At 47.6% G+C, this 19,789-nt stretch overlaps 1 protein-coding gene across 2 annotated transcripts; it reads right to left on the reverse strand.

The window, feature by feature from the left end:
- Nucleotides 1–4,492: 4,492 nt before the first annotated feature.
- On the reverse strand, nucleotides 4,493–18,472 carry TBC1D21 (TBC1 domain family member 21). Of its 2 annotated transcripts, XM_090271804.1 has the most exons (11): nucleotides 18,413–18,472; nucleotides 10,826–10,933; nucleotides 10,585–10,688; nucleotides 9,255–9,349; nucleotides 8,671–8,781; nucleotides 8,443–8,543; nucleotides 7,429–7,525; nucleotides 6,989–7,089; nucleotides 5,865–5,981; nucleotides 4,888–4,971; nucleotides 4,493–4,525 (listed from the first exon to the last, which is right to left on the reverse strand). In XM_090271804.1, the coding sequence occupies exons 1-11, from the start codon at nucleotides 18,470–18,472 to the stop codon at nucleotides 4,493–4,495; spliced, it is 1,011 nt and encodes a 336-aa protein (XP_090127930.1). The 2 variants fall into 2 exon arrangements, with proteins under 2 accessions (XP_090127930.1, XP_090127931.1); XM_090271805.1 differs by lacking the exon at nucleotides 10,826–10,933.
- Nucleotides 18,473–19,789: the final 1,317 nt, after the last annotated feature.

Here is a 19,789-nt window from a genome sequence, read left to right on the forward strand (position 1 = left end):
TTCTTTGGTCTAAATGGATCTGAACATCCTGACTCTTGTGAAAGGTAGTCAAAAAGAAGATCTCTTTAACATAGTTGTATCTCAGTCAAGTTAGCCAAAAAAAAAAAAAAATACCTACCAGGGATTCCCCGGCGCTGTAGTGTGAATGTTTGGAGTGTGTCTGTGCACATGTCTCTGTGTGGGGTTGGGGTGAAGGGTGGTCTGGGAAATTCCCCAGTGAGAAGCATCAGCTCTGAGTGTCAGAACATGGCAGCTGAACTGTCCGCCTGGACTTTTTACATATGCAAATGAACCGTGTGCAAATTAACCTGCCAGATGTGTTGACAGGTAAACTCACCCTATGTTTGGAAAGGTGTGGAGATGGCCCCTGCAGGCGCACAGGCAGGAGATTCCTATGGCCCATGTGGGTGACCGGGAGTCTCCACTCCTTCTTCATTCACCCTTTCCCCTTGCCCCGTGCTTCTACAGGCCAGTGAGGTGGACCAGCAGCCACCTTTCCCCCACTTCCCTTGCTCCTACAGGCCCTTGAATTGGTCTGAAAGTTTTTTCTTCCCTCCAACTCCCTTCCCCCTCATCCCTCAATAAACCCATTGTTTAATCCTCGATTGGTCTCTGGGTGATTTCTCAGAGCAAGGCTGCCTGACACTAAGGATCAGTGCACACATACCATTCACCACCTTGGCTTGTCAGCCGGCACTCACAGCTCTGCTGATGGTCCCTAACATGAGTGATGGCCTTTAGTTAGTTGAGGAAGAAAGCTTACAATCCTTCCTAGTCCACTGCCTCCTCCAATTTTTAAAAACTTACTATTTGTCTTCCTTCACCTCTTCCTTCCTCCCTTGTCATTTTGAGAGGCCAGTACATCACATCAGTGGGGGTGGGGCCTGGGCAGTGCAGGCCTCTCCTGCTGTCTGTGTCCTCCCTCTCAACGGAAGTAAGAGTCCTTCACTCACTGGACAAAGGTCTGGCAGCCGGAGGATGAGTACAGAGCCTACCTCCTTTCTCCCTTTCTGAGTCTGTAACACAGACTCTGGGGCCCAGAGGACTTGGTTCTTTATATAGCCACCTCTGTGAAGCTGTTAGTGGGTAGAAAGGGACAAAGAGTGAGCTTGGTGTCATTCAAGGTGGCCAGAGAAGAGGGAATAAATAACCCCCAGGGAAGAGGCTTAGTACGAGAGTGAAAGCAGGTGAGGTCATGGAAGAGACACAGCCTATTCAAACTTTTCTATCAGGCTCAGGACCAAGTGTGGGAAAGCTTGGATAAGGTCTGGGTGCTTCCATTTTCTTTATCTCTAAGCCCATGGCCATTATGACTCATTTAAAAATATTATATTGGAAGTGTGTTGGGCACTCGTTTTTCCATAATGAATTGATCACTGTTTTTGTCTCCACTGTGATTGCCATCATCACCAACACCAACATCAATATCAATACAGAGGTGGCCATGTAGACACTCAGTAAGCTTTCGTTGACTGAACGAAAGCACCCCCACCATCTTCATCTCCAACACTGCCGGAATTGGTGTCACACCTTTGCCCCTAGCACTACCACTGCTGTCACCTTGACCACCACCAGCAATTATATCACATCTCTGCCACAACCCTATGACACCACTGACAACACCACCAACGGCCACCATCATCACTGGGATCCCAGTTGCTTCTAACACCATCACACCACATCACACCTCTGCCACCAACCCTACCATGCACACCATTGACACTAACATCACTGATAACCACCAACCTCACTGACATCCCCATTATCATCACCAAAACTTACATTGCCATCTCTGCTGCCAACACTACACCATTGCTGAGGTCACTACTGGCACCACCACCACCACCATCACCATTGACATTACTGTTATTGTTCTCACTGATCCTGCTACCACAATCATTTACCACCACCATTACTGGCATCACAACACCTCCCACCCATCATCATCACCACCACCATCATCATCAGTGTCACTGCCACCACCACTAGTTGCTATCTTCTCTCCTAGAATCACATTTCTGTCCCTCAGAGCACAAAAGGAAATTTGTAATTACACATGCTTTAAGAGGATTACCTGGTCCCCACTCAACTCTAAGTGTCATGGGAACAGGGATTGTGTCTTTCTTTTACCCACTGTTGAGTTCTCATTGCCTGGAGAGTGGGCAGTTCACAGTAAGGACTAAGCCAATGTGTGTTGAATTAACATATTATTTAGACCAGCACAGCCCCTACATTAAACGGAACTTAGGCTCTAGGATTTCAAGGCTCTCTTGACTGGACCTAGAAAAATAGCATTGGGTAATGTAAGTGATAAACAAGCAGAGAGAAGCCATGCTGGCTCTGTGATATGCTCGGTGGCACAGCGGGAAGGTCATGACCCACGGTCCTTGGCCAGGAGCACTGCAGATAAGCTCAGAGAAGTCTGGCTCTTCTACAATCTTTAGGTCCATCACTACATCAGCTGGAATTTTTCTGAACCTGGATCAATTCTGTGTCAAGACTAATCCAGGTCATTTAAAGACCAACAGATGTTTCCAAACGTGCTCCCAGTAGGATACAGGTTCCCTGGAGCTACCATAGACAGGGAATGATGTGAGGTTTGAGGAGGCATCTGATGGGGATCCCAGAGCCTCGATCACTGCACTTCTGGGAAAGATTGTGTTACAAAGGGGCGTCAGTGATTTTAAAAACAGATTTGAAAACCATTGGCCTAGAAGGTGAGTGTTTGAATTTTTTAGTTTTGGAAGAGATGTTCGGCATTGTGTGTGCATCCCAATCAAAAACCACAGGCCAACTAATGCCACCAGGCCTAGAGAAGCACTAGGAAATGCATATGTGCTGTTTTTGTGGACTCTTCTCTTCCCAAGGCCACAGTTAGCTCACCAAGAAGTCTTTCACTCTGGTACTTTGGTAGAATAAAAACACAGTTTTGTTCTTGGAGCACTGTATTCCATGCAGGAATCCTTATTTAAATCAGCTGTCTTGGGAACAAAAACCTAAAGTGAAGCACAGTATATGAATCTGCCCAGTGAATGCTGGCTCTTTAGCCAGGCAGAAAAGACCCAGGTTGGGGGCAGGCCCTACTCTTTAGCAGGGGCACAGCATCCAAGAGACTCAGAGCCAGCCATGGATGGGAGATTGTCATCTGAGGGGAAAGAGACCAGACAGCCCAGGCTGATATGGCTCAGTGGATTGAGCACCGGCCTGTGAACTAAAAAGTTGCCAGTTTGATACTCAGTCAGGGCACATGCCTGGGTTGTGGGCCAGGTCCCCAGTTGGGGGCATGAGAAAGGCAACCAAACATTGATGTTTCTCTCCCTCTCTCTCTCTCTTCCCCTTCCCTTTTCTCTAAAAGTAAATAAATAAAATCTTAAAAAAAAAAAAAATAGACAACACATAATTGGCCACATAGTGGCTTCTGAGTGAGTGATGGTCATTGACAGGTGACAGGGTGGGGGCGGTTGGCTGAGAGTGGGAAGAACGGATATGTCTCACCCCCCAAAAGCCAGGGTCCACAGCAAAGCCAACGGTCCCTTCTGCTCATGCACCAGCCCCCCTCTGAAGTTGTAGATGGGCAGGGCTGTGTGTGTGTGTGTGTGTGTGTGTGTGTGTATACACACAGGTGTACATACTTGCTGAGCAGATATGGGGACACCAGCCAGCCTAGCCCCATTCTGGCCAATTTCTTTATGTCTGTCCTCAGGTACCCCTCAGAGCACAGCCAGCCTGGGTGGGGTCATGGGCTGTGGTCTAGTCTGGGGACAGCAGTGGCCTGAGCCTCTGCCCCAGGGAGAGACTGAACTGCCCTGACCAGGGAAAATATGGCATTCTCTGGACAGATTGAGTAAAGCTGAAAAAGATAGTTCAGTTTGAGAAGACATTTGCAGGCTGAGCAATGAAGGGGCAATTGTGTGGGAGGCTTTGAAACTATGGGTGGAACCACCTGCTACCCAGAGATTTGGGGTATGTCCTTCCACTGGCTGCTGGGGAAACTCTGGAGAAACAACTTAGTGTGTGATAGCTGAGAGTAAGGGAAGGAACAGGGGTACCTAACCCCTGGGTTTAGGCCCTCTCTCAGGACTGAGTCCAATGGATTTAGCAAGTCCATCAGACCATTCAATTCAGTCTTCCTCAGGAGGTGGGAAGGCTCCTGGAGTCCATTATACCCTCAATTATTTGCTTCCCGGGGCAGAACTGCTGCAGCCTTGGAAAACCCTCAGCCACCGAAGAGTTGCTGACCAGATCCGCACAGTCTTCCCAGTGTTTACTCCTCTCCACCAGCAGGCCTCGCTCCTTATTGGACAATCCTGTCTGTGTCCTCAGCGCCCTGTGACACACTGCCCACCACAAACTGACTCCAGAAGGTTGTTTGTGTTGCAGCTGTATTAACTATGCCCTCCCCCTAATGCCCTAGCAGACTTGGTCCTGACCTCACGGCGGAAGCACCACATTTATCTTGTCCACTGAGGGCGTCTGTCCGCTGTGCAGGTCCTCAGAGAAGGAAATCCTTTAATGGCTGAGGAACCTGGAAAGATGAGAATCCGGCAGGTTGAGGGGGACAGACATTGGTCTGCTGCTCTCATTCCTCAGTTTGTCCAGCCAGTGACATTCTCCCGAGTCCCTGGACACTCAGCTCTGTGCCCAGACCCACTGGGATGGACACAGGGAATGGCTGACGAGGGCCGAGTTTTCGGGAAGCGCAGTCTGCTCAAGGAGGTAAGTGTGCAGATAGCAGAAAGACCACATGGGAACCCCTGTGGGGTGGTGGCAGAGAATGTGGCACAGATGTCTGAAGCTGAATACACCTGCCATAGGCTGGGCTTGGGAGATCAGGGAAGGCTTTCTGGAAGGGGGAGAGGAGAAGGACAAATAATTGGGGCAACTTACATCCTTCTGAATGAGCTCTGCATAAACCAAGCAGGCAGCGGAGATCAGCTCCTCGGCATCAAGGTCGACCAGGTTGTTGCAGGCCTGTGGCAGGGAGAAGGCAGAGGAGGCAGGGCACAGGCTGTGCAAACAGAGCCACTGCTCAGCCCTGTCCTGGGGCCCCTGGTCTTTTCCCAGCCCACATGACACAGTGCCTGGAATGTCAACATTTGAATTGTATAGTTTGGGGAGGTGGTAAGTGTAGTTTTCTTTTTAGTAGAGGCTTATTTTATTCTCATTTGAGGACATATTCACTGATTTTTAGAGAGAGGGGAAGAAGGAAGAGAGAGAGAAACATCAATACGAGAGAGAAACATTGGCCCGTTGCCTCTCGAACATGCCCTGTCTGGGGACCAGGAATGGAACCCGCAACCTTTCGGTGGATGGGGCGCTGCTGCAACCAGCTGAGCGACACCAGCCAGGGCGGTAACTGTCGTTCGTTTTTATACGGGGCTCTGAGGGAGTCCTGGGGTCCCACTGAGGTCCCACGGGCTTCCAAGCAGGACTTGTTTTGTAGTTGGGGTACCACATAAGATGTGTTTGAATAAGGACTTCAGCTGCTGTTTAAGAAATTTTGGAAGACTTTAGGTCTTTTGCCATAGGAGGATGCTAGAGCCAAGGGATTAACTATGAGGTAGTCAAGCCTTATGGTTAAGAACTGTTCAAGGCCTCAGTTTCCTCATATGCTAATAGGGGTGAAGATGATGACAGTCATCATCGGTCTGGGTCAGGCTTGTTGTGACGCTTAAATGAGCTCATCAATAAAGCACTCAGTGTGGTGCTCAGGACAGGTCAGCTCCCATCACGATTCCTGCCCAGGGGCAAAGAGGGCCCCAAAGCCCAGCACCCCATGAGCCTGGGGCCTTCAGCCAGGATGTTATGGGGGGTCGGGGTCCCTAGGAGCCATGAGACTCGGCTTGCTCAAAGGGTGCTCTCACCAGGAGGATGTCATCGCCGGCCATGCCCTCCTGCAGGACCTGCTGACGTACCATCTGAAGCAAGCTGTAGGCCACCAGAACCTGGAAGTTTCTGCAGGGCTTCCCAGTCAGCAGAACCTGCATGGGCGGGCGGGTCTTGGCCTGCACCCTGTGACCTGAGGCTGCACTGCCCTTACGATGGTGAAGTACCCACCAATCACATGCCCAGGGTCAGGCACTCCGGGGCCTCACTGCTGACTCACTCACTCACTCACTCAGGCAAGTGCTCACAGCTACGTATGGGGTTCTAGGCATTGTGCTGGCCACTGGGAGAATCAGAAAAAGCCTTCAGGAATTCATTAGATGGGGCGAGTGGGGAGAGAGAGAATGACAGAGGTGAAGGAAGGCGGGAGGGAGGGAGGGAGGAGAGCGGGGAGAGGAAGGAGGAGGGGACAAGGAGGGAGGAAGAGGGCAGAGAACTACCGAGTAACTATCTGTGACATTTGAGTGGAGTTTCAGCAAAGCAACCATTGATGTCAACAATACAGGGGAGTCACCAAGGTCCTGGGGTTGTCACAGACTTGGGCATGGAGACCAGCAGGTCAGGAGGGAGCGGGTGAGGCAGGGTGATTCATAGGGCTGAACATTCCGGGCTGAACGTTGGGCTGGATCCTACATGCAGTGGAGGCTATTGAATGGGCAGGGATGAGTAGGGGGTGTGTTCATAGGGAGGTTCATCTGCTGATGGCCCTGGGGACTGGGATCAAAGGACTGCAGGTGTGATCTTTCTGTGGGGGCCCCAGCGACTCCCAGGAGCCAGGTGGAGGGGAGGGCCATGGGCAGGGGAGCTGAGGAAATGAGAGCAGAGTGAGGCTGCTGGGCAGGGCACAGGGAAGCTGAACTGCGGGCCTGGTGTCCATGACCCAGGCCAGAAGATCACTCCTTCTGCCCTGTCTACTCAGAAGAGGTTCAGATGGTGGGACTGCATGAACAGGTGAGTGAACTGATGTTCTCGCTCCTCCAACAGAGCCGGAGCAGGGTCACTGGCCTGATTCATCCTGAGCATCTGGACTCCGTCCAAAGGGCTCTCCTGCTGCCTGCCCAAGGGCTAGGACCTATCTTTTCCTTCCCCAGCAGAGACCTACCTCCCAGAGCCTCCAGACATCATCAAAAGACTTGAAAGCACGCTGGAAGCAGAGGCAGAACCAGGGGAAGAGGGACTGCACAGCCCCTGCACCCTTTCCTTCTGTAGGGAGAGAGGCAGGGTGCCAGCCCGAGGCCATGGTCAGAGAAAATGGGGATGACACACAACAGAGCAAAAGCAGACAAACGGCAGAGCACGCGGACGCCCTTGGGGAACGCACGGCACCTGGCTGCCATGTTCCAGCTGCCCTTGCAGATGGTTTGTGGTGGATTTTCAACTGTCTAGACTCTAACTGCAGGGCCTAGAGAGAAGACTAAATGACCCCTCCCCCTCCCCCATGACTGGGCACAGTCTGCTGCCTGGGGTGGGGGCTGGGTCCTGGCCCCTCCAGTGCCTGTTCTGGGCAGAAAGGTGCATGGTAGTAGGAAGGTATCCACTCACTTAGGTGCTCAGCAAACACAGGGTCCAGGAAGTTGATCAGGTTGTTGAGCATGTCTAGGTTCTTGCCCACCCCGATGTTGATGACACAGCTGTGCTCCTATGAAAGATGGGTGGGAGGGAGTGAAACTGAGTCCTCTGGGCTTCAGGGCACCAGAGAAGCCAGCTGCTTCACTGACTCCCCAGTCCCGGAGACCCTCTCTGTGTCTGGCTCCAGGCTGGGCCCACGTCTCTGTGTGAGTCTGGGTATCTGTGTATGTGTGTGCACCCATGCACACATCATGTCTGTGTGTGTGATGTGTACAAGTGTAACCATTTGCATACGTGTGTGCACCTGCATGTGTGTGTGTCTGTGATGGGGATGCAGAGATGTTTCAGGTGTGGCCCACATGCAGTGAGCACAGTTACTCCTCCGCACACGTACTGTGGGTCAGAACCGGGACAAATGAAGTGCAGCGAGCACACCGCTGCACAGATGGAGAAGGGGATGAGGGTGGCTTCTGGAAGGCCTCCCTCAGATCGCGAGGGGTCCCTCTAGCAAGAGTGCTCCAGGGAGCAGCAATTTCAACAGCTTTCAGCCTGGACAGCGTGGTGTGCATCTGGACGACACCGAGTCCCCGGGTGTGCTGGAGTGCAGGGCATGTAAAGGGAGCAGTGAGGGAGCTGACCAATGGTGGGGGACTTGAATGCCTGGCTGAGGTCAGTGGATTTTATTCTGAAGGTGTCAGGAACCATAGAGTATTTGTGGGGGCAGAGCATGTTTGGGGAGAAGAGTGCCAGAAGTGGGTGCCGTCACTGGGCCTGGTCAGTCACACTTTCAGTTTGGTGAGAGCTGTACCCAGAGCTTCACTGCAGCCCCTCCTCAACTCCAGTGCTCACCACACTTGCTCTCCCAGGCTCCTCTGGGACCCAAAAAGCTGTTGCAGGGCCAGAGGAAATGCCTGGGGCTGCCAATGCTGCCTAATCTCAAAGGGCTGTTCAGAAAGTTAGCTTCGAGAGTTCAGGCCCAACCCTCACCATCTTCTGTAGGAAGAACTGGAAAAGCCAGAAGGTCTCATGGTCATGTTCCACCATCAACTGGAAAAGCATCACCATCTCACGGAAGCCCTGCTGGTACTCTGGGGTGGGGAGGGGCCGGTGAAGAGAGGCTGGGTAGGAAGGGCAGAGCCTGGGCTTGGGCAAGGAAAGAATTCCAGAACGGAATTGAGGAGAGGGGCCGAGGGGAATCTGAGCACTGTGACGCACCTGCCTGACTGTTGCAGACATAACTCAGGAGCAGGATCTTTGCCAGCCTCTTCTTGTCAATAAGGACGTTGCCCAGGGGGTCTCTGTCATAGAGTTTCTGGATGTCATATGCTAGGTTGGGAGCAAGGGACAGGTGGGTAGCACCAGATCACTTCCAGCAGAAGGTCTGTGGGTGAGTTTATTTCTCCCAACCAACCCAGGGTGTCCTGGGAAGGAATCTGTAAAGGGAACATTAGCCCCCAGGTTCTATCCCTCACCACACCCTGAGCTGCCTGGGTTTCTTTCCACTTCCAAATCTTTGACCAGACTGTACCCTCTTCCAGGGATGCGACTCCTTTGTCCAATTCAAATCTAGCCTAGTTCAAGACCACGGGGGCAGGGGGTGGTGGCAGGGGAAGTAATGAAGACAAACCAGCAGGAACAACATGAACCCATGGAAACATGGCGCTGGGCATCGAGGGACACCCAGATCCATGTCAAGGCAGCTCCCAGGAACTGGGAGCCACCCCCACAAGACTGAGGAGGGGTCAGGGATGGCCGCCGCCATCCCCTCTGCCCAGCCCTGCCCACCCTACTCTGCTTACTGATGTTATTCCGAGTCTCTATGAAGTTCCGGTGCAGGTTTTCCAGAAGGGGCTGAATCTTCTCATACATCTGGCATAAGGCCTTGTAGTTCTTCCTGTGAGAACAGGACTGAGGCTAAACAAAGGAGCCTTTCCTCCCAGCAAGTCCAGGGTCCCTGGGCTATGCCCACTGTCTGGGATGCTCCCCTCCCTTCTGCCTGGGCCAGCTCCTGACCACCCTGTACTGTGCTCCCTGAGTGCACATGGGGATGAGATTAACCCTGTGGTTCTGCAGTCCCACGGCCACACCTGGATCTCGTTTTGCAACCTAATAACTGGGTGTCTGTAACTAAAGTCAAGCCTTGGCGACCCCACTTTCCTTAAGCTGCAGTTTCCTCAGCTGTAGAATGGGCTAACACTAGTGCCTATACCTCAGTATGATAGGCATTGGATGAGGGGGTGTTTTGTGCCCATCAGTACAATGAGCTGGTGGTGTAGTAGGCCAAAACATCCCCAAAAGATATGTCCACACCTGAGCCCCTGTAACCCGTAAATGTAACTTTATCTGGAAAAAGGGTCATTGCAGATATAATTCAGATATATATTATTGAATTAAGTTATAGCTTAATGATGAGATTATTCCTGATTATCCAGTTGGGCCCTAAATCTGATGACAAGCACCCTTACAAGAGACACACAGAGGAGAGAGAGAGAGAGAAGAGGAGAAGGCCATGTGATGATGGAGACAGAAACTTCAGGGACACAGCCACATGCTGGGGATGCCTGGAGCCCCCAGAACCTCCAAGAGGCAAAGAAGTTCTGCCCTAGAGCCTTTGGAAGGGGAGAGGCCCTTCCAACTCCTTGCTTTTGGGCTTCCAGCCTCCAGAACTGAGAGAATACATTTCTGCTGTGGTAAGACCCCTGCTTCGTGGTGCCTTGTTAAAGCAGCCCCAGGAAACTAACAGAGGCAGGCTCCTGTTGGACTCGCAGGACCCCCAGCTGGCCCTTAGATCCCCTACTGCACCGGGTGTTTCTCTGCCTCACCCTGTGTATCAATGCTGTGCCCCTCCAGGGGGCTGCACAAGCCCCAAAGAAGGAGGGAAAGGGTCTTGAGGGGGGTGCAGAGAGCAGCTGCTGGGGTCAAGTCCAGGTTGCAGTCTGTAATTGGAACTGGGTTGTCAGTGAGCGGGCCCTCCTGGGTGTGGGCCCTGGGCCGGGAGTGCTGTGGAGATTTGGCTGCGCAGAATGAGAAGTGTGTCTGCAGTCTGACTGAAACTGCCAGGCTGAGGTGAACACCCCTTCCCATTGCACAGCTGCCCACCCTCCCCTGACAGAATCTGGAATGTTCTACCTTCTTGTACTGTCCACTGTGAGCCTCTCATCCCGGGAGCTCTGCCATGGGTAGTAGCCCGTGAGGAACTTCCAGGCTTCCGTCCTCACAAAGGGGTGCAGGCCCTGGGGTTGGGTGGGAGATGACAAGCCATAGGTTCTTCCGGTGCCTGCCAAGAGGGCCCCTCCCAAATGCCACTGCCCCCTGCCCACCCATGCCCCCTGGTTCCAGGGGAAGGCCAATGGTAGCTTGGGCACCATACCCTTTCCAGGATGTTAATGCAAATGCAGTCTCGTGACTTGGCCAGCTGACCGGTCTCATCAAAGAAGCCATCCCACTCTGTCTTGTCAATGGGTGGTTTCCTCTTTACCTGGTGCGGACAAGCACACAGCCCTCTGTGATGGACCTTGGCTTATCTTTTCAGTGTTATGTTTAAACCACATATTCTGTGTGGTTTTTTTTTTTATTTTATTTTTAAGATTTTATTTATTTATTTTTAGAGAGAGGGGAAGGGAGAGGGAAAGAGAGGGAGAGAAACATCACTGTATGGTTGCCTCTCTCGCTCCCCCAACTGGGGACCTGGCCTGCAACCCAGGCATGTGCCCTGACTGGGAATCAAACCTATGACCCTTTGGTTCGTAGGCCAGTGCCCAATCCACAGAGCCACACCAGCCAGGGCTACTGTGGGTTTTGCTATGTGAATCTAAACTCAGTCTCTGACTTGTGGAAATTTATCCTGAGAAAATTACTGAAAGTATATAGAAAAATGCTGTATACACAATAATTTTCATTGTATACTACTTAGCAAAATGAAAAAAGTGAGTACTCTAAACGTTATGCAATGAAGGAATAGTTAAGTAAAGGAAGGTTTATATACTCAATGAAATATTATGAGGCATATAAAACAATGCTTACAAGGAATGAATAATCTGGAGAAATATAAATGTTAACAGAAAAAAGCAGAATACAAAATTACACATTTATTATCTATCCTTTCTATGTTCTATCCTCCATAGATGTTTGTTATATATTATAAAACTACACCTTATATACTCGAATACATAGTGAATGAACCACTATAAAGATTCTGTTAGAAAGACTAGAAAACACCAAAAAACCTACTAAAAACAACAATGATTATTTTTGAATGATAGGATTATAAGTTTTTCCTTTTATTGCATTTTCAAATATTTCTGTAATGATGTAGGCTGCTTCGATAATAAAAAATATTAAATGAACACCAATTAAACACACTCATGAGCTTCATTTTATCTTTCCTGGAAGAGTAACACTGGTCATCAAGAGGAATGGTCTCTGGTTTACATAAGGGGTGTGTGTGTGTGTGTGTGTGTGTGTGTATACGCGTGCGCACGTGTCTGGGGGGAGGTGACTACACTGCATACAAAGTACAGTAGTCCCTCTCTATATCGCGGTTCATTTATTGTGGGATTTAAAAAAATATTATATTTAACTATTTATCGTGGATTTTTTGCTATATCGTGGGATTTCGCGGTACTGTATACATATGTTGTTAAAGTTACATAGGTTTAAGAGTTTAGAATATGTTTAAGGACATAAGTAGTGTTTATAAAAGTGTGGAAAAGGTTAATATGGGACTGGGAATGGTTTATAAGTGTGTGAGAAGGGTTTATAAAGCCTTAAAATATATATAAAAACTAAAATAAATGTAAGGTTTCTACTTTGCGGATTTTCCCCTATCATGGGGGGGGGGGGGGGGCGGGTCTAGAATGTAATACCTGTGATAAGTGAGGGAATACTGTAATTAAAAATGCCCATAAAACAATAACGAGGAGTTAGAGTTCTTATTGAAATGACCACCCATTAATGTGCACATGAATATGCACATGTGTGACTCAAATTTAAATTTGCAAATGAGTCACCCAAGAATCTTCTTAAAATGCAGATTATGATTCAGAAGGTCTAGGCTGGGCCCAAGATGATGTATTTCTAACAAGTTCCCAGGGGATTGCTGATGCTGCTGGTCCACTGACCAGTGAGTAGCAAGGTATTTGATGGTAAATGCACTGGAAATTAAAAGCGAGAGCCTACAGGCCCAAATTTGGGATAATTTCTATTAAGTCCATGTTTGATAGGGATTTAGCCCTGGCTGGTTTAGCTCAGTGGATTGAGCGTCGGCCTGCGAGCTAAGTGTCGCTGGTTCGATCTTCCAGTCAGGGTACATCAGAGAAGGAAAACTCTGACTCCAAAAAACCTCCGCTGCCTTGCAGCATACCTCTTCAGGGGAAAGGCTAAGGGAGTAAACCCTGACAGAAAATCCGGAGCCGGAGTCCCTAAGGCGGTTTGACGTTGTAGTCAACACCGGCAACTCCTGCAGCGCACCTGAAGCCAAGCTGTATTGACTCCGTCTTTCCCTTGGACCCTTCAGCTGCGAAGAGAGGGGGGGTCTGCTGCATGGGCAACAGCAGACCCTCCATATCACCCTGCCCAGGCTCTGTAGCTTCAGCGTCATCGCAAGATGTCGATTCAACACGGGAGGAGACAGATACCGTGTCACTCCCGAGTCGGACTGCACAACCATTCTCGGCGGTGCAGATACTCTTGAGAAGCTACACCATCGTCTCTCGAGACGGACGGCTGCCGACGACGACGATGATAGGGATTGATTGAGCAATACACTTTAAAATGTATTTTCTGAAACCTTTCATGTTTTAAGAAAACCGTGTACTACCTTTCATTTTGCAACATGGAGCCAACTTCCCTTACATTCCTAACGAATGGTCAATGCAGTCATCTCAAAGAAAAACTGATAGCATGGTGGTAAACTATAGACTCAGAATAGTAAAAATAAGGTCACCAAGCAGGAAAGCTTCCAAAGTTCCCTGGAATGGTCTCCTTGAAAGCTCCAGTTGAAACCTCCCTTCCTGTGGTCACCATGGCCCGGCACCTTGAGCTTGCCCTTCCTTCTGCCACCTGTCTCATGTTCCACAGTGCTTGGAAGATGGTGCACAGAGGGGTCTAGAACTTGTTTCTGCTACTGAGTGCGCTAGACTGAGAAGCAGTTCTCAGCCCACGTGCTGGCAACATCCAGCTCTGGTGCTTTTGCCCTTTAGAGCCATGGTAGTGACCACCACAGTGATGATTTATTTGCTGTAGTTCCCACTCTTCCTTTGGAAACATACCCCATGGTGATCAGTTCCCCTGGGGCTGACCCACTCTATCTTCTCCATGAATTTTCTATCTTCTGAACAAAAACAGGGTAGAGAAAAAATCTCAGTGTTGGCTTAACGTTGGGAAGCAGGATCTGCCCTCACGCCATGCCCCTACTGTACAGAAGCTGTCATCTGAGCCTATCAGAGCCAGGTTTCTGCCCCTCTGACAGCTGTCAGGTTCTCATAACCTGTACTTAGAGACTGCGACTCTGGGTGCACAGACAGAGCAGGGCTGCGTCCTGGATTCCTAACCATAAAAGGAAATGCATGAACTTTTTTAGTCAGTTGGTCCATTTGTATAATAAAGGCAGGTGTGTTTTGTGGGGCTTGATTGAATCTATATATGAGTTTGGGGAGAATTGATAACATTATTGATCCACTAACACCACATATTTCTCCGTTTATTTAGGTTTTCTTTAATTTATTCTCTCAGCAATGTTTTGTAGTTTTCAGTGTATAGGTTATTGTATATTTTGTCAGATTTACCCCTAAATATTTCTTTTTTTTGTATGCTATTGTAAAAATTATTTTAAAAATGTCAACTTCCAATTGTTCATTGCTAATATATAGAAATACAACAGATTTTATATGTTGATCTTGTATCCTGAAACCTTGCTAACCTAACTTATTAGTTCTAGTAGGTTTTTATTTGGTGGATTCAAAAGGACTTATTATATAGGCCAAGGATACAGACCCATGGGCCAAATCTGCCTCCAACCTGTCTTTATATAAAGTTTTATTGACACATAGCCATGCCCATCTAAGGCTGCTTTCATGCTACAATGGCAGAGTTAAGTAGTTGCAACAAAAACACGCAAACATTAAAATATTTACTACTTGACCTTGAAAAAGTTTGCTCACCCTGACATAGATGATCATGTTGTCTGTGAATGAAGACAGTTTAACTTCCTCCTTTCCAGGCTGGTTGCTTTTTATTTCTTTTTCTTGTCTTATGCACTGGCTAGAACCTTAACTGTAATGTTGAATGAAACTGGTGACATTTTTGTTTTGTACTCAATCTTATGGAAAATGCACTAGACTTTCATGCTTCAGAATGATGTTAACTGTAGGCTTTTTGTAGCTGCTCTTTATCAGATTGAGAAAGTTCCCTTCTATTCTTAGTTTGCTGAGAGTTTTTATCAGGAATATGTGTTTACTTTTTTTCAAATGATGTTCTGCCTTTGTGGAAATTGGATAAATTCCATTTTTTGATCATATATTATTTTTCTTATATGCCATTGGATACTACTTGCTAAAATTTTGTTTAGAATTTTTACATCCATGTTCATGAGAGATATTGGTTTATCATTTTCTTTTAATGTCTTTGATTTTAGTGTTAGGGTAATGTTGAGCTTATAGAATGAGTAGAAATGCATTTGTGCCTTTCAATTTTTTGAAGAGTTTTTGTAGACTTGTTAATATTTTGTTCCTCAGTGATTGGTACAAACACTTCACCAGTGAAGCCATGTAGGCCTGGAGTTTTCTTTGTGGGAAGATTTTTTTAAAAAAGATTTAATTAATTTATTTTTAGAGAGAAAGGAAGGGAGGAAGAAGGAGAGGGAGAGAAACATCGATGTGCCCGAGAAACATCCACTGGTTGCCTCTTGCACGCCCCCAACCAGAAGCAAGGCCGGCAACCCAGGCACATGACCTGACTGGGGAACTGACTGGGGAATCGAACCAGGGACCTGTTGGTTTGTGGGATGATGCTCCGCCCCTTGAGCCACAGCAGCCAGGGCTGTGGGAAGATTTTTAACTGAAAATTCAATTTCTTTATTAGATTTGAAGTGGAGTCAGAAGAAATTGTTTTAGTTTTGACTTTAAACATTAGATTTTTGTAGGAACCAGATATTTTCCTTCTAACTCACTTTAAAAATAAAGGAAAATAATACAGACAACAAAGAATTAATAAAATCATAAAGCATAAAGATAATAGTAATCCAAAGAAATCAATTTTGAAAACAAATTCATGAAATTCTCTTATTACTTGTAAACACTTAGAAGTATTGATGATGTGCCAGACACTATTCTAAGCACTTTCAGTATATCAACTCATTTACTCTATACAGCCATCTATGAGGTAGGTGTAGATATTACACTGTTTTACAGGTCAGGGAAGGGAGACTGTAAGAGGGTTAATTAGCATATCGGAAGTCACACAGCAAGTATCAGTGCTGACATTTGAACCCAGACCTGTTAGGTGCAAGAGTCAGGGTACTGAACTCCAATGCCATGCCACCAGGAAGGACAAAAGGCAAGGATTTTCAGTTTGAATAAAAAAATATACATCTTCACAAGCTGTTAGCAAAAGGTATATGTTAAAATCAAATGCCTTAGAAAGATGGGGAAAAAAAGATGAACAAATATATGAAAAAAGTCAAACCCAATAGAAGAGTGGCAAAGTAATATGTGCAGCACACCACAATAAAAGATAGGCCATCAAAACAATAAGGAGAAATCATTAGAAACGTCACAAGAAATCACCTGCTGTATGCTCTGAGAATTTGCATTACTGACCCTCCATGCAACAATAGGCTAGCTGCCACGTTGCCAGGGCTGAATTTGTTTGTAAAAAGTCACTGCCTTCTCCTTCCAGGAAATTCCTTTTCTCTATGTCCTCTACTTCCTTGTACCTTCTCAAACCCAAGCTAAGGATAGGCCACCAACAAGAAGTCTGAAACATATGCTAGCAAGCCAAGGACAAATACCAGAAGCGTGTTGACATGTGGAGGGCTAAAGGTAAAAATTGCCTCATGAAAGCTACCACCCCCCTTCTCCTAGTACATCCATAACACCTGTCTGTGCCAGAAATCATAGAATCTGTATCTGGGGTCCTTCAAAATGATGGTCAGCTCCATGGCCTCTCAAATCCACCTTTATTCTCCCACATGCCCCCATTCCTTGTTCCACCAGCCTGTGAACACCCTGCACACATATGGATACAATGGCCTGGTAAGCAGGGAGGGGGAACTATATAGCACACAAGGGATTGGATCTTCTTCAGGAATGTGGTGGCTGCTTTCCTGTCTTCTGGGAAGAGCACCGCTAGGTAGAGCAATTGTGAAAATCTCCCACCCTGATGGTGTGCCTAAGCAGGTTAATACCTCTCCACCAGCAAACTTAGGGAAGCCTTGGCTGTGCTTCACCTGAGAAAGGGGCCTACAGTAGGAACCCGAACTGGTTCAGTTGCTCTCATAGCTTCCCGCTGCCGGGGGCCTTGGCTGCAGGTGTACATCTCCCCACCCTCCTTCTCCTTCTGCATCACTGGGTTAAGGATTTCCACTGATATTTTTAGTAAAATAGGAAATCCACTGGAGGATAAGAAAAACGTCCCATTAAAGCTTTTGATGGCACGTTGCTCTGAATACTCACAGCTATAGAGCCCCCAAGCTATAGTGCTCCAGTTTACACGAGGGACAAGACACATTCCCAACAGTAACTGTGACCCACCATATCAGTGATTCTCACCCAGGAGAAAAGGGGGCCCAAGGACAGCAGCGCATTAAAACTGGGAGCATGGCCATAAGTCACTTGAAAGTTACTTGGGTGATTAGCAACAACCCAGGTGTGGAGGGTGTATCATCAGTATAGCATACTGATTAAAAGAACGGTTTAAAACAGCAGTTCTCAAAGTTAGCTGCACATCAGAATCACCCAGAGGGTTTGTTAAAACACAGGTCCCTAGGCGCTAACCACAGATTTCCTAATTCAGAAGATCTGGGACCCAAGTATCTGCATTTGGTACAGTTTCCCAATTGATGCTGATATTGCTGGTTTGGGCACCATGCTTTGAGAAGCACTGAATTAGAAGGTGGACTCCACTCCATAGCCCACCTGTCTGGGTCTAAATACCAGCTCTGCCACTTAGTAGGTGTGTGACTGCAGGCAAGTTACTTAATCTCTGTGCCTCAACATTTTCATTTATAAAATGAAGATAATAGCTTCATCCATCTTAGAGAATTATGATAAGAATAAGTGACTATAAATAAAAGCTTTAGAATAGTCATTGTACATAAAAACTGCTATATGACAGTTTGTTGTTTTATTATCATATTTCTCTAAATTCAGATAAATGAAGAGATCCAAATCAAGGCCAGGTGATAATCTGTAATAAGGCAATAACATTTAAAATTCAGGGAGAGAGGTGCCTATTTTGGGTTTCTGCTTTTTTATGTATCACTGTCTTAATCACTATGATTAATGAGACTTGAAATTATAATTAGTTACTATAATTTTTAAAAATATACTGTGTGGAAAATTTTTATGACCGAGGCTGATTTAATGAATAAATCTCTTACTAACTAGGCTTGGAACCACCACTAACAAATGCATTACTGCCACCTGGCAGCAGCATACCAAAATTGTTGGCCAAAGCACCAAGGAAAATTAATCAGCATCTTCAAAGACTGAACTTGCAGACCTAAAGCTCATTAGTGAGAATGCCACATATGGGGAAAAGGTAACACTGGCTTAGGGAGAAGGGTGAGAGGGGGCCTGTCTTTCTCAGCCCTATTGTGGGCGCTGATGTTGAGACCTGCCTTGCTCCCCATTCTGGGCCAGCTCACGGTTCCCGTCTTTCTGACCCAGCAGGGGAAAATGGCCTAATACAAACCAGAGGTTGGGGAGGGAGGGACTTGGAGCTGGGGAGGAACACGCACCAGGATGAAGGAGGCCGACAGCCTGGCAGAGAGGCTGTTTTCGGGAGAGAGGGTGGTCATGGTCCCTGCTGGTTGTCTTCAAACCAGCCTCCAGCCGGAGCTTACTTGGAGCTCTCAATGATGCTTAGTTAGCAGGGAAAATGATCTTCCTTTGGGGGATGAGTTGCATTTGCAGGGGAACTTGGCCTCTCCTGACCTCCCACACTTGAGCAGAGCTAGCAGCTGTGTGTCACAAGGCCATTGGAACCCTCATCACAATAGCCTTGGAACAGGGGAGCACTCAGCTTCAAAGATAAGATACAACCAGGAGCCAAGGGGACTAAACCTACCAGTCACTTAGGAAAACTGCAGTAAATACAGGATATTGGGATCAGGACATGCATAACAGTGTGCTGGAGTGGCATGGAGGGCTTCCTGGCAGAGGTGGGCCAGGAAGCCTTTCTCCCTATCTCTGGCTCTCCCTCCTCTGGGCTTGCTTCACTTGTTATCCTGCAAGATCCAGATGTGAACCTTGAGAACACCTAATATTGGAGCTTCAGCTTTCTTTGGTGCCACTTCCAGACATTCAGAATCAGTACATCTGGGCTGGGAACCTATATTTTGAAAATCTCCCTGGGTGATTCCAATTCAGTATTTAAATGGCAACTTTGGGGGTGGGGGTAGAGACCAGTTTCATTTATCTTTATATCAGAGATCTTAAGGGAGTGCCCGAGTGACTGAATAAATGACTTAACTGAATGGAAAAATAAATGAAGTTATCAGATCTCATCTCACTTTTCTCTTTGTATTACAGAGATTTCTATACCTGCCCACCTCTCCTCCTACCCTGAGTTCCTTCAGACCAGGGTCAATGTCTGATTCTTTTGTACTTTCCCCTCCTGGTGCCAACCTGGCCACCTGGCACTTGGTAGGTGCTCGATATTTGTTGAATGAAGCTGTGGAGTTGGCACCTCTTGGCTCCAACATCACCAGTCCTCCATCTTAAGCATCATGTGCATTTCTACTCAGACCCCAGGCGTGAAAGCCATCTGGCTCTAAAGCTGCCTTTGTCATTAGGAGATGATAGTAATTAGACCAACCAAATTGGAATCAGGAACTTGGAGTTGGAATTTGGACTCTGACCTCAAATATGGATGTTTCCCCCTCCTGAGCTATGAGTCTCCCAGCCATGAAACCAGACTCTGGTCAACGTCTGGCCTTCACATTCTTATTAACATAACGAATCAGCGTCCGTATGGAAGTCTCCTTTACTGTTACTATCCTTCTCATGGCACTGCAGGAGGCCTTTTAAACCAAAACGCTGTGTTCTCCTCCTCCATCCATACTCCATCCCAACCCAGCAAAGCATTACAGCCCCTTCCCCTTAATCTGCTGCCC

Source organism: Furipterus horrens, unplaced genomic scaffold, assembly GCF_987537825.1.
Source record: "Furipterus horrens unplaced genomic scaffold, mFurHor1.1.pri manual_scaffold_3, whole genome shotgun sequence".
Taxonomy (NCBI): domain Eukaryota; kingdom Metazoa; phylum Chordata; class Mammalia; order Chiroptera; family Furipteridae; genus Furipterus; species Furipterus horrens.